The 15,155-nt window shown below is 38.0% G+C and overlaps 1 protein-coding gene across 2 annotated transcripts in view; it reads right to left on the minus strand.

The window, feature by feature from the left end:
* Nucleotides 1–1,279: 1,279 nt before the first annotated feature.
* CPE (carboxypeptidase E) overlaps nucleotides 1,280–15,155 on the minus strand; it is a 50,649-nt gene continuing 36,773 nt past the window's right edge. The window contains exons 5-9 of one of the 2 annotated variants that reach the window (XM_075197962.1): nucleotides 9,464–9,646; nucleotides 6,864–7,003; nucleotides 5,452–5,551; nucleotides 3,989–4,107; nucleotides 1,280–2,797 (exon numbers count right to left, since the gene is read on the minus strand). In XM_075197962.1, the coding sequence (XP_075054063.1) occupies nucleotides 2,699–2,797; nucleotides 3,989–4,107; nucleotides 5,452–5,551; nucleotides 6,864–7,003; nucleotides 9,464–9,646 (641 nt within the window). In that variant the 3' untranslated portion in view covers nucleotides 1,280–2,698. The remainder of the gene's footprint in view (nucleotides 2,798–3,988; nucleotides 4,108–5,451; nucleotides 5,552–6,863; nucleotides 7,004–9,463; nucleotides 9,647–15,155) is intronic. The other variant, XM_075197956.1, reaches the window with a different exon arrangement.

Here is a 15,155-nt window from a genome sequence, read left to right on the forward strand (position 1 = left end):
GGGTTTGTACCATCTTATTTATGCTAACACACATAATCCTTTTATTCAGTGTGACTAAGGCTGAGTGTGCTACAAGTTTTGCAGAGGATCAGGTCATTTTCCAGAGGTGTGAAGTTCTGGTAATACAATCTTCCAGTTCTAATTTTGTTCTGCAATTCTACACTGTATTTGTACATTCCCATTGCACTGTAGTTTAGGAATAGAGTTGGGATGCTGATGGTAAAGTCATTCTGCAGTGTGGTTGGGGTAGGATTGGGAACACTTAAGGCCAAATCCAACAGCGAAATGTGCAAACTTTGGAACAAGGTGAAAACTTTGTGGAACTGTTTTGAAAATGTCTCTAGTTATGACACTGGGACATCTATTGTTGAGCTGTACTTGGAAATGCTTCTAGTTTCTATGATGAGTCAGGGGAACATCGATGAATACGATGCCCCATTGAACTAGGGTGAAGATCTCCAGATGCTGATGGCATGAGACTCCTTAAAGAGAAATCTCCACCCAAAACCTAAAAGTTAGGGGCCTACTTATCGAGCCCTAAACCATCATCATCATCATCACCATTTATTTATATAGCGCCACAGATTCCCCAGCGCTGTACAGAGAACTCATTCACATCAGCCCTGCCCCTTTGGAGCACCCAGAGGAAACCCACGCAAACACAGGGAGAACATACAAACTCCACACAGATAAGGCCATGGTTGGGATTTGAACTCATGACCATAGCGCTGTGAGGCAGAAGTGCTAACCACTTAGCCACCGTGCTGCCCATAATGTAATTATATACATCAGTACGAAAACGGCTTTTTCCACATGGTTTAGGCATTTTTTTAAATAAACTGACTATTTCAGAAAAGCACAGGAGTTCCTGGAGGTCACTGAAACAACAGATAGCATGTAGTTGATGTTGAAGAAGAGGAAGTCAGAGATAGAATACATTTGCTGTGCTCTGATAAAAATTGAATTGTATTAATAGAAAGTATCATCTTCTATTGCAGTGTTATCCAAATGTTTTCATATCTTGCCCTGAATATGTTATGGATTCATACTGGCCAGAAAATTCTAAACCACTTACTAATATCCATGACACAGAAACTACTTGGTTCTCTTGTAAGTTGCACTGTACTACAGGGTCACCGTCTGTTGTCTGATGGAAGTATCCAAGGGTCCATGCACTACGGCCTCTTTGTTTTGTGCTATAATATCTGACACATTCAATTTAATATATTTTGCTTGTAAGTGGAGCAGATGTAGGAAATAGACTTCCAGTAAAAACATATTAAATGAACATACTGTTGTGAATTTATTAAACAGATAACTACACAAAAATGGACGATGTGGTCTAGTCATGTAGATATATCAGTGATGTGCTATAGACAACAATATGTAGCAGTGTACACTTAGAATGGGACATATTAATATTTATTGATTTACAGCTCTTATATCTCTGGTCATGTTGATTTAACAGTGTTAATAATGTAACAAGCTGATGTCCAATACTGTTTTACTGTGTTTGTTTCCAGTGTATAAAGTATATATTTAACATGTACTTTGCATCAAAATGCTGTTTTGCATTGCAATAAATATACATTTAATAGATTAATGAAATATACGCGTATAGTTGCCACACAGAATATCCGTTAATTACATTGATTTTTTTCATGATGTTATTTATTAAAGCAGCAATGCTCTGTCTGATACTTTCTGCTGTTGCTGGACTACTACTATCTTTAGTCGCCCTGTATCTGTTAGTGTTAGTCATCTTGCATCTTGTTGTTTTTGTACATTTACCTGCAACGTCTTTACAGACCCACCAGCCTAGTCATATATAGCAGAAATAGCCTATTTCAGGACAACCTGTGCCTCTTCAGGTGTTGTGAAACTACATCTCCCAACATACTCTGCCAGGTATCTGCTGACTATCAAATGACAAAGCATGCTGGGGCTTGTAGTTTCACAACAGCTGGAGAGTCACAGGTTTCCAGACCTGGATTATTCCAATAAAAATGTGCTTGTATTTCTCAGCTTGTGCATTACTGTTTAACTACTAACCCACAATGCAATCCGGGACTGAAATGTTAATTTTTGGAGATAGCAACAAGATGCGATTCACACTTGGTCATGGAGGAGTGATAATTTAAAAAAGAAAAAAAGAAGAAACAATGCCAATATGTATTTTTTCTTCCGGGACCCACACCAAGGATAATTGACATCATCTCTACTTACATACTGCCAAGATATTTTGGCAACAGCTGTGCTATACTATTGTGTAAACTAAAATATACTCTACAACACATGGCTTGGAGATAGAATATTGCATTTCTACTTACACGCCTTCATTCTTGACATTAGGTTAAAAAAAACTTAAACTGTTGCTCAGCCTTGCCATGTCCTCATAGAATCATTTGTGCCAAGTTCTACATTAATCCTAGCTGAAAGCCAAAAACATTTGTATAGATTCCTATCCAAATTATCACAGAAACAAAGTAAGCAGTGGTTGAAAGTTTAAAACTACACATTATCCAATATTTAAAGGAAAGTGTTTATGACATGCATATAAGGATATATATGCATTCTTGTAAACACCAATATATATATATATATATATATATATATATATATATATATATATATATATATCCACATTACTGCATACCAACTCAACATATAGTTTAATTTAATGTCAGCATTTTCTTCTTCAAAAGTTCAAGGTCTGGGACATCATCTTCCACCACTCCATGAGCTCCTGCTTTTCCTCCTCTTTCCTTTCTGATAGAGACTCCAGATCAAAATCAATCTGTTTTAATGAAACAATGGATACCAGTGAAACCAAGATTTGTAATCATTCTAACATGGTGCATGTAAATGCTGAATTCAAGGATGTGATCTTAGTACAGGTTTGATAGCAGCATTTTGTGGATTAAAGAATATTATTTGCAATATCCAATTGTGTATGGAATATGACAGGTTATGTGTGTTCCTGGGTCGGCAGGAGTGCAGCAGACATCGCTGGACTCTCCTCATTCCATTTTAGTCAGAATGCTGTGTACTGGCATCACAGTGTCTGATTTGTGACTTAAAGGCAGAAAAAAAACAAGAAATGTAAAAAAACCTCCCAAAAACGGAGCACAAAATGTACTTAAAATCTAGATATGTCATTCATTTCAAATAATGTACAAATATCTAATACTCAGTCACTCAGTTCAACCTCAATAGTGATGGTGCGGGCTCCAGCCAAGGACAGCTCCCTAAATGAACATCTGGCAGTTCTCAACTTTTCTGTTATGCAAATTGTGTTATTCTACACTGCTACTTACTATCACTCAGAATTATTCTATTTATCAATAGAAGAAAACCCATAAATCCAGTGAATATATAATTTTTCCTATTTATCAAACCCCTCTGGCCATTGAAGACTATGTGGGGCAGTCCAGCAAAGGTTCCCCTCCAAGCGTATTTAACAAGAACAGCGGCAGAACAAGTACTGCCACTGTTCTCTGATTGCTAATGCCAGAACATGGAAAAATGCTTTATTATTAAAATGAAGCATATTTTCTTATTTAATTTTTATTTTCTTTCTATTTTTTTATTTTTTTTGTTTCACTTTATTTCTTCTACTTTTTTGTCTTTTCCTTTTCTGGGCTTTCTGTTCCAGTGCACATGTGCTGATTGACAACAGGCTGGCCGGGTGAGCAGTAGGACTTCTCTTACTGCTACCAGACAGTGAGCCAGGAAGCCCCAGCGACATCATTTTTTTTATAAATTGTCAGGTTGAAGATTTTCTATTGCTTCTTAATGGCAGGGGTCTTGATGAATAGAGTCCTTGGTGTATTTTCACAAGAGAACTAGTTATTCGTTTGTGTTATAAATGTGAGAACTGGTTATAGACCGCAACAGTGCTATAAAAATAAACAGTATCTCTATGGACATATATGTGTCTATCACAATCAAAGTGTCTTAGAAGTAATGGGTTCTGCTAGCCACTTACCTTGGTAGCAGGGCTATAGGCAACAGCTACTTTTTTAGTGATTGCAAGATACCCAGGAGCTGACGCGGTGACCTTGTAGTTCCCAGGTGAAAGCAGCCTCCAGTAATCACCATCCTTACCTAATAAACACAGGAAACAACTAGTAAACTTAATAAATTAGTTGTGCTGCTTAAATATACAGCAGCATAAATGTAAACAAGCGACATTATTACATTTGTTTGTATTCCAAATGTGGGACTGATCTGGCTGACACTGTTATGACAGGTAGGTACTTCTTTTTTATCCCTCTTTACATAACTACATTAACAGGATCTTTTCAATTTTCTAGACTTCCTGCTGAATCTTGATCACCCCTCTCAGTTTCTCATGTGTCAGTGGAGAAGTAGATGGATGAGAGGGATACAAGTGTTCATTACTCAAGAAATAAGCATTACTAGGATAAACAGACCAGCCTAAGATATAGATAGCTTATGTTATTCCATTGTTGTTTTGCTCTAGTTGTTATCACATTCGTTTCTTAATCACTTTGAATGTTTAGCAGAATAATTTTCAAACATTCCATTTTGAATGCATTGATATACAATTGTAAAAAATGTCTTATTTGTTAGCGACATTTATTTAATTTAAATCTTAATTGCAAACAGACGGGGCAGTCACAGACTGAGAAGTGGGAGTTCTTAAGCTGGTGGGCACATTCCCATTTCCATACAGTATGTCCACATTGTTATAAATTAGAATAATGAATATGTGAGAAATTACCTTGTGCACACTACAGTTACACTAGGCCCCCATCCAATAGGCACAGCAGACATCCACTTTCATAGGCTACAACACCTGTCCTCCCAAAAATGGAGCTGATATTTGGGGTTACATGTAATGTAAGTGTATAGTTTTCTGAGTACAAACTACGATTCTCCGCAAACCCTCCTATTGACTAGTTTTCTAGCATGATAGCAGTGTAAGTTTGTGTCTGTGTGTGGCTGAAGGGATAACACTACAGGATTACCGGTCTGTATCCCCACCACTACTTCTCCCCCTGTGTCCATATATGCCCCCATTATTCCTATAGATCTCTTTGCATCTCTGCTTCCCAAGTCCGACTTGACCATAGCTGTTGTTTTTTGCTGATATCCAAATCCACATTCACACATCACAAAATAACTTGCATATTTTTACTACAAGTATTACTGTCATGCTTCTCATCCATCAACAGCAGAGGGTTAACCAACAAAAGTCATCAATAAAACAGAATAGCAGCTGCGGCTCTCTCATGGATGGGTGTCACAGATAGTATTGCAAATAAAAGACCCCAAACTAGACCTCTTACTCCCTGGTCGTCTATAGCAACTCAGAACGGAGTTCTTGCAAATACTTTCTAACAGGAGCTCTTCTCGTGGCTGTTGCATATGTCTACTAGTGCTCAGCATTACACCCTAGAAACCTGATTGTTTGGCTGCATTCACCTGAGATTACATCATGGTTGATTCCATCTACAGATATTGTAGAATTAGCAATTGGATTCCCCTGGTGGTCTTTGACAAATCCTTTCACCCCACGATGCACCTGAAATACATATGCAAGTCATTGGTTTACTGGAAAAGTTCAAGTCATATACATAAATTGCCAGCTCTTAAAAGTATCAAAACAATATTATAGAATGTTACAAAAAGAGGAGAACCTTACAGAAAAAACTGTTAATGAAGTGTGCTGAGAAGAGTCTTTCATGTTTCAATTTTAACATTTCTATTTAGTAAATGTGAATGCTATTAATTTAATGTCAGTGCTGGTTGGAAGGAAATAGATCTATTTAGTAATGTGAATGCTATTCATTTAATGTTGAGGCTGATTACAGGGAGGTTGGCCTAATTATTAAACGTGGGTGCAATTGATTTAAAGCTGGAGTTGGATGGAGCTTTCTATACTTCATGTACCAATCTTTATTTTCCAAACATTCCAGGATCCAGACAATTTACTTTTTCAATCTTTTACCCTCAATGAGCTAGAAACAGTAGAGAAGAGCTTCAAGATCAGACTAACTGCATAGAAGCAAACTAATAAACTGTTAGAATGGCAGTATGAAAGTACTGAGGGGCTTATTTATGAAACTAAAAATCTGACGTTTTCAAGGATTAACCTCAAAATTCTTATTTACTGTCACTGCATCACAGCAGATATCATAGATATCTGTTGCTTTGCATATCTCTTAGTTTTACTGAACAGTCCCCATAACAGTGTATGGGCACTGCTCAGTATCGCTATTTACTAAAGTTTGATAAAAAAATGTTATAATTTTTTTAGCATGTTAATGTACGCCAGCTGACAATATCATAATTGAAAAATTTCAGTGCTGTTAGCGCATGTGTGGAGGGATCATGTGATCCCTTTCTCTCACACACCGCTCTCTCTCTCTCTGCAACTGTATAGTGCAGATATGTTTGTGTGCATGCCCGAGGTTTTCAGTCGGCGCATGAGCACTGGAGTGAGAAGAGGACACCCGTGGATCGCATACTTCTTCGGAAGTGTAGAGGCAGTGGTAAGTATGTTTTCCACTTCAAAGGAACAGCAGTTTTTCAGAACTGCTGTTCCTGTGTTGCTTTTTTCATAAATATGAGAAATAGTTCAATCCTTATCAATGCGATAAGGATCGAAAACTAATTTTCATTTTATACGATGGTTGATTAATGTGCCCCTGAGAGTGTTAAAAGTCACTTTACTTTCACTTTAGGAAATAATCTAATTTCAGATCAGATGGCATTGTCATCTATACCATAAGTAAACTGTCATATAGGTATATGGTGCTGGGAAAGTTTAGTTATTCTTTAATAAACACAAGCAATGTAACGATACAACATATATGTAAAAAAGTATATTATACCTGCTTAATATAGTTGACCAGAGAGTCTTTGTTTTCTTCCCAGTAATTCTTCAGTAATTCCTCAGGTGGGAACTTGTCACAGCTCAGCTCCACAGTTATTTCAAAACAGTTACTGCTCAAATAATTGAAATCTTGCATACCTATAATTATAACGCATTGTTTAATGGTGTTCACTGAACAATCCACAACAGCATATTATATATGCATATTATATATGTTGGCAATAATTTAGTTTACTTTTTAGATATGATCTTTAAAGCAGCTTTGAGAACACTAAAATAAATACTCTGCAAAGGGCTGGATACACCACTGTGCATCAGGTATATTATAGTCTTGAGAATTATTAAGATTTAATGACATCTTCAGTGCAGTTTCAACACTAGCACTATCCACACAAGTTTGAAGCACATCCAGCTACCGTTATAAAGGCAAAAAAGAACCTTCCACTCCACTGTCCACCATCTACCTCATGGGGCTAGATTTACTAAACTGCGGGTTTGAAAAAGTGGGGATGTTGCCTATAGCAACCAATCAGATTCCAGCTATAATTTTGTAGAAGGTACTAAATAAATGAAAGCTAGAATCTGATTGGTTGCTATAGGCAACATCCCCACTTTTTCAAACCCGCAGCTTAGTAAATCTAGCCCATAGTCTTAAAAATGATTGTACGATTTTTAAGAGCCTCCCCCTCTGCCACTCTGATATGGGATCAATTGAAACCCTCTTCTACACCTTCAGCACCAGTCCTTTCCTACTGCTAAGTTCATTTACTTAACTTTGTGTGGTTGTGCATCAACAACATCTGACTATAAGCCAGAGCCAGGTGATCACTGTGGGAAAAACATATTGCAGACCATACACATCTACTTTGCATTTACAACTGCATGTCACCATGTACAATGTAAATGTCACACACATATCTAGTACACAAACCTGCGCATGTCTAAGTAAGGAAAATATTTACTCCTTGTTCATTTCACTGCGCATAGGTCACATATGAACAGTCACATAATATATAAACACTTGACTGCAAATTTCACAGTTTAGAATATGATATACTATATACACACTGGTCCAATTAGATGAATAAGTACATATCAAACACGCACTAGAAGACCACAGACCCACTCACAAGATATGTGCGCGAAAAATGGCTGGCACATTGTTGAGGTTACAATAGTGGTAAAAGGTGTGAAGACATTTAGGAGTGACATTTAGTAACAGAGGTTTAGGCAGATATGGGTAGGTACCCTAACTGTGCAGCAAAACAGACTTAAGTAAAACGTGGTTGGAGCAGACATCTGTTCATGAGTAAAACGGAAAGAGACTGAGGGATATAGCAAAAGGAAAATCAATCTATGATAGCTAAGTACAGAGAGAGAAAATAAAGAAAGACAGTAATTAGTGGGTGAAAGGATAGACGTGGGAGTTGAAGCAGAGAGAGAGAGAATGAAGGACGTAAACATGGGTGAAAAGTAGAAATATGACAGAATGGATGCACAAACTTCAAGCGGTGTGGAAGTATAGTAAATAGACAAATAAAAAAGATAAACACTGACATATAATGAAAATGATCCACAAAGTCTAATCCACAAATTCCAATCTTTCAGTATGTCCATATCCTGATGCTATGAAAATTATGACGATCTGGTTGGCTACATGGTGTTCTAACCCAGACCACTTCAAAACTGAAGACATCCCAGATGAACAGAAGATGGAGATTAAATAGAATAGGAACTGAGGGATGAATATAAGCCCGAGGGATTTTAAAAGCTGAGGATGGCTCTGTGGACTGTAGTGATACTCTAGGTTTAATAATTTGACTAAGGGAGTACTCCCATCTGATGTCACGGAGGAGGGATCATCGGTGGCGATATATTGGATGGGCGGAGAATTAACAGTATCTTGTGCTGCTGGACGTTGCCCACCCACCCTCCCTGTTGTTGGATGTTGTTTGGAGACCATAGGTGGATGGTTTGGTTATCTGCAGTTTTGAAGGCAGTCTTGGTATGTGAGAGTGTATGGTGGACATCACATGTGGCAGGGCCGAAAATCGCAGTGTAGTCAACGGCCAGTGGTGAGGGCACATTACGGTAGTGGGCACACTTAACCCACCTCTTTTCGATGGAATTGGCTATAGTCTCGGTCCAAGTACCGCAAGGGAGGGTTGGCTTGTGGTTGCTTTCATTAGCCCAGAAGGGGGAGCGGGTTCTGTAGTGCTTGGGGCGGCTGCCCCATTTATGGTAGATATGTGTGCCCAGGGTGTGTTGGCTGTCTCCCGTTTGCGGATGTCCCATGGTAAATGCTGGGGCATCCTGGGTTGCCTGGCGGATGTCAAACTGACTGCTCTCTTTCTCCACCACCATACCATTACAAAATAAATTCCTTAACTTTCGCCCACATCTAAGTTGTTGTGTTATTTATTTCATGATTAGTTAAACGGAGTTTAAGGGAAGGAAAGGATGTCAGCCGTTAAGCATTTTATAGGGTGCTCAAACCCTAGACAAAGACACTGTAAAAAATATCAATTGGCTACATTTATTTTACTCTTTGATCCATTATGTCTGTTGAATAAATACAGATTTGTGAGTAAAACGTACCTCCAGGAACACTGTACCATGCAGCACCATTCGTGGTTCCATCCACAAAACTGCTCTCATCATCATTCTTGCGACATGGTGTCCGGTTTGGGTCAGACATGGCTGGGTTTAGAGAAGAATATGAACGGGCCAAGCTTTGGAAAATGCTGTCATCAGGACAAGCACTGTATTCATGAGCACTGCCTGCAGGTAGAAGGAATACAATGAATAAACGAGGAAGCAGTAGAAAGGCAAGTCTTTAACAAATGGTATTTAGTAACCAGACCATAGAAAAATAAAATATTCTCGTACTCAAAACAGTGATTACATGTAACCATGCAGTCCATAAATCTAATATTACAGTAAGGACTTTGGCGATTACAGAACGGGTATTGCATGGTCATACTTGTTAAGGTATGGGGAAACCATCATCAGGGAAAGCTTAGGAATTGTATCGAGAAGCTTTTCATGTATAAAGCAAATGAAGAAAAAGCCCTATTGCCAGCAAAAACACCTGTTTTTGCCAGCAATAGGCCTTTTAGCCCTTTGATAAATCAGCCCGTATATCCTTGTTTACTTAAGTAAAAAAAAGTTAAAGATACAATATTTATGTAAACTGCATATTTAATTTTATTAACAAAGTAACATAGTTGATGAGGCTGAAAAAAGACACCAGACCATCAAGTTCAACCTATTTTGGATCTCCTGCGATCCTGCACTTATATTTGAAATTGATCCAGAGTAAACAACCGCCAATCTGTTTCAATTGTGAAAATCCCCCCAGACCCAATATTGCAGTCCTATTTTTACCCTATATCCACTACTATCCTTCATTTTAATTAACGGTCGTATCCCTGGATACACTTTTCCGCTAAAAAATTGTCTAATCCTTTCTTAAACATATCTATTAAATCTGCCATTACAACCTTCCCTGGCAGTGAATTCCATATCTTGACTGCCCTTACTGTAAAGAACCCCTTCCTTTGCTGGTTGTGAAATTACTTTTCCTCTAACCTTAGGGGGTGACCGTGTGTCCTGTGTATAGTCCTTGGGGTAAAAAGTTCCCATGAAAGTTCTCTGTATTGACCCTTAATATATTTGTACATAGTAATCATATCTCCTCTTAGTCGCCTCTTTTCTAAAGTAAACATGCCTAAACTGGCTAACCTTTCCTCATAAGTTAATGACTCCATACCCTTTATCAATTTTGCTGCCCTTCTCTGAACCCTTTCTAGTTCCAAATTATTTTTTTTATAGAGTGGTGCCCAGAACTGTACTGCATATTCAAGATGAGGTCTTACCAACAATTTATACAGTGGCAAAATTACACTGTCTTCCATTGCATCTATGCCCCTTTTTATGCATGCCAATACTTTGTTTGCCCTTGCAGCTTCTGCTTGACATTGAGCACTATTGCTAAGTCTACTGTCTACAAGCACTCCCAAATCCTTTTCCATTATAGATTCTCCTAAATTAATTCCATTTAATTTATAGATTGCGTTCTTGTTTTTGATCCCTAAATGCATAACCTTACATTTATTCATGTTAAACCTCATATTCCATTTGGCCGCCCAATCCTTCAGTTTTTTTAAGTCCCTCTGTAGAGAAGCTACATCTTCCTCTGATTTTATTACCTTACAGAGTTTAGTGTCATCTGCAAAAATAGAAACTTTACTCTCTAAACCATCACCAAGATCAATAATAAATATATTAAAAAGGAGTGACCCCAGCATGGAACCTTGAGGTACTCCACTTAAAACTTTTGACCAATTACAAAATGTTCCATTTATCACAACTCTCTGTTCCCTATTCTCTAACCAGTTTTTGATCCAAGTACAAATGTTGTTTACTAGACCCAGTCCCCTTGTTTTGTAAAACAAACTCTTTTGTGGCACAATATCAAAGGCCTTTGCAAACTCTAAGTAGACCACATCTACTGTGCTGCCCTGGTCTAAGTTTCCACTAACTTCCTCATAGAAATGAATTAATTAGTTTGACATGACCTATCCCTCACAAATCCATGCTGATTCCCACTAATAATCTTATTGCGCACCAAGTAATCCAGAATACTATCCCTTAATATACCTTCCAGTAGTTTCCCCACTATTGATGTCAGGCTTACAGGTCTATAATTCCCTGGTTGTGATCTCGTCCCCTTTTTAAAGAACGGCACCACATCTGTTACTCACCAATCCTTTGGTGCTGAGCTGATGAGATTGAATCTTTGAAAATTAAGAATAGCAGTCTAGCTATTTCTGAGTTTAGTTCCATAAGAGCTTTAGGATAATTTTTAGGGGAAAAAAAAGTTAATTTTGTCCTTACAATTATTCTACGTTAGTTTGTCATCAAGTATACTGATTAGAAAACTATGTGCAATCCAGTTATATTATATAAAGCAACTATATTCATGTTACTTTAAAATAGTCTACAACTTGCTATGAGGTTTTCATGACTACGCACTGAACAGAGGGGTTATTATTATTATTATTATTATTATTATTATTATTATTATTATAACAGATTTGTAAGGCGCCACAGTGCTCTGCAGCACCGTAAAGTAGGGAAAATAGAAAATATAAGGACATACAGGGCAGACAAAAAATATACAAACATGAAAACAAAGGGTATGGAGGACACTGCTCATTAGAGAGGGTACATTCTAAGTGGAAGAGGGCACAGGTGAAACAAGAGGAGTGAGGTTCAGAGTGGAGATTGGGTCAGTTGTGAAGGTGCATTAGTGTGAGTAGCATCATCAGGGATAAAGTAATTTCTAAAAAGGAGACATTTTTTCACAGAGCATATAAAGATGAAAAGGCTGTGGGAAAGCCTGATTGGGAGTGGCAGGAAATTCCATAAGTGTGGAGGAGCACGGGAGAAGTCTTGCTGTCATTAGTGAGAGGTGGTTACCAGAGACAAGAGGTAGATCTAAGAGGGCGGGAGGAGAGTATTTTGAAATGAGATTCGTGATGCATGAAGGGGTGGTGTTGTTGAGGGCTTTGCTTGATAAGGTGAGTAATTTGGATTGGATTCTGGAGGACACAGGGAGCCAGTGTAGGGATTTGCAAAGTTTTGCAGCAGATGTGGAACAGTTAGCGAGAAACATTAGTCTTACAGCAGCATTTAGGATGGATTGAAATGTGGTTACATTGGTGTCAGGAAAGCCAGATAGCAGGAGGTTGCACTAGTCAGGACAGGAGATGATGAGAGAATGGATAAGAGTTTTGGTAGTATGTTGATTAAGAAAGCACATATACTGGCAATGATTTTAAGGTGTTGTCAGCAGGAATGGGGGAGAATCTGGATGTGAGGAATAAAGAAGAGCGTGGAGTCAAGTGTGACACCAAGACAGCGGACTTGAGAGACTTATGAAATGGTGGTGCTATTAACAGTGAGTGTATTTTGAGGGGAAGTAGTGGGAGAAGGGAAGATAATAAGTTATTTTTTGAACACTGAGCTTTAGGTAGCATTGGGACATCCATTTGGAGAATGAGTATGGAAAAGGACACTTGGACTATGCAGTAAGCAGATCATTGATCGCATTTGGGAGAACAGTTTCAGAAGCCTGATTGCAGAGAGTCGAGAATTGAGTGAGAGAAGAGAAAGTGAGACAGGGGAGGAGAAAATAAGCTGTTAGAATGAGAGAGAGGCTGGTTCAACAGATGGTTTCCTTAGCATTGGTAAGATGAGTGCATGGTTAAAGGAGGATGGAAATGTGCTACTGGACAGAGACAGTTTGAAGAGGTGAAATAGGGGTAGACATGCGTTGAGGGAGAGGTAGCGGAGAAGTTGGGAGAGAATAGGATTTTAGGGTGAAAAGATGAGATGAATGCAGAGACTTCTTCAGTTACTGGAGAGAATGAGATGAGGGTGGATTGGGAAGTGTAGGTGAAGGTGGGTAGAGTGGGTGAAGTGTGTGAAATTTGGCATGAGGAAATATCTTGTCGAATGGTGACAATTTTGTCTTTGAAATAAGTGGCAAATTCATGGGCTGTGAGGAAGGAAGGGGGAGAAGGTGCAGGTGGACAGAGAATGAGTTGAAGGTGGCAAAGAGGTTATTGATGTGTGTTAGAAGATTGGATGGATACTAGGTTAAGTTGTGTTGACCACTAGTGCGTTCTGTTTTAGATTTTTTTTGTCTTTAAATCTCCACTCTTCCAAGCAATAGTTTAAATGTATGGGGCCTTCAAACCTATGTACTACCTCCCCTAAAATGTAATTTTATTTATACCATTTGTATACAACTTGTTAAAACACAAACAATTGAATCTTTTATTATTAAACAAGGTAAAAAAACACTCATTCTGAGATTTGCAGCCCAAAAAAAATTGCCTTCATTCTTCTGCCCCCAAAATATTCTGCTTTGGTTGGCTGCCTGGGTGGCCTCATTACAGGTCCACCCGGACAACACAACTATGCTTCCTACAGTGGCTATACCTCCTGAAACTAATGTTCTTTCAGCTATAAAATTAATGAACCAACCATATTAAGCAGCTAATTTTGATACACAGTGTTTATTATTTTTATAGGGAAAAGTAAACAAAGTAAAATAAATACAGAACATATAACATTAAATTATTACTTTTCAGCATTAATACATTTACCATGTTCCTTGTTAATGTATGATATTACACACAGATGCAGTCCACAAGTACTACCTTAAAACTGAAATCCTATGAGCAATGTAAGCAGTCGTTTGTTCATTACATACTGCAGCTGGTTTGGTGCTCACATAAGCAGAGACCAGTTTACAGAAGTGCTTTATTCTTATGTGTCCCTCCAATAGTTTTACCAGTTACAGATGTTCACTATGTTATTGTAACTTTTTTGAATAACAGTTCTTTTTTACACGCTGTCATGAGACACACATCTACGTAATAGGTGTCTGTTTATCTCCCTCAGCGGTGCGTCTCTCAAGATTACGCAAGTACTGCATCCATATACTAGGATTCAGCCAAATAACAAATACTGTTATAAAGGATTTTGCTAAATACTGTGAAATGAATCCTGGATTGAGTACATCCTGGGTTAGAGGCACAAAATATAGTTTAACAATATATCTATACATGAATAAATATTTAAGTATGGGATTTAAGTATGGGATTGAAAGTCAAATAAATATATATCCTATTTTAATTTAAGAATAATACGCATGTAATGCTAAATTGCTCACCAGCAGATTATACATATATACACATACACACACACACACACACACACACACACACACACAAATATACATATATATATATATATGCACACACACACGCACATATATATATATATATATATATATATATATATATACATACAAATGCACACACACACACACACACACACACACACACACACACTGCATGCTTTGTGTCCTTGCAAATGTGTATTTTAGTCTTATTTGTCTAGAGAGCATATATCTTACAAACGGCCAGCAGAGGGTGCTTTGTAATCAAGAATAAAAAAATAGATTTAAGTACTAGCATGTTTTATTTCTGCTGTTTAGTGGTGTGATGAATACATAGACATGCACTCATCACATCACATGTGTGAACATGGTGGCACTACCATTGGCACACAATGGAGTGGGCAGAGTTAAAGTGCACGTCCACCTTGCTTCTGGATTTTACACAATCTTCACAGTTTGTATTGTACTTGAAATTTGTGTGTGTTATAAATGCTGCTTTCTCACTGTAATACAGGCCTGTCCAACCTGCGGCCC

The sequence above is a fragment of the Mixophyes fleayi genome, chromosome 1, assembly GCF_038048845.1.
Source record: "Mixophyes fleayi isolate aMixFle1 chromosome 1, aMixFle1.hap1, whole genome shotgun sequence".
Taxonomy (NCBI): domain Eukaryota; kingdom Metazoa; phylum Chordata; class Amphibia; order Anura; family Limnodynastidae; genus Mixophyes; species Mixophyes fleayi.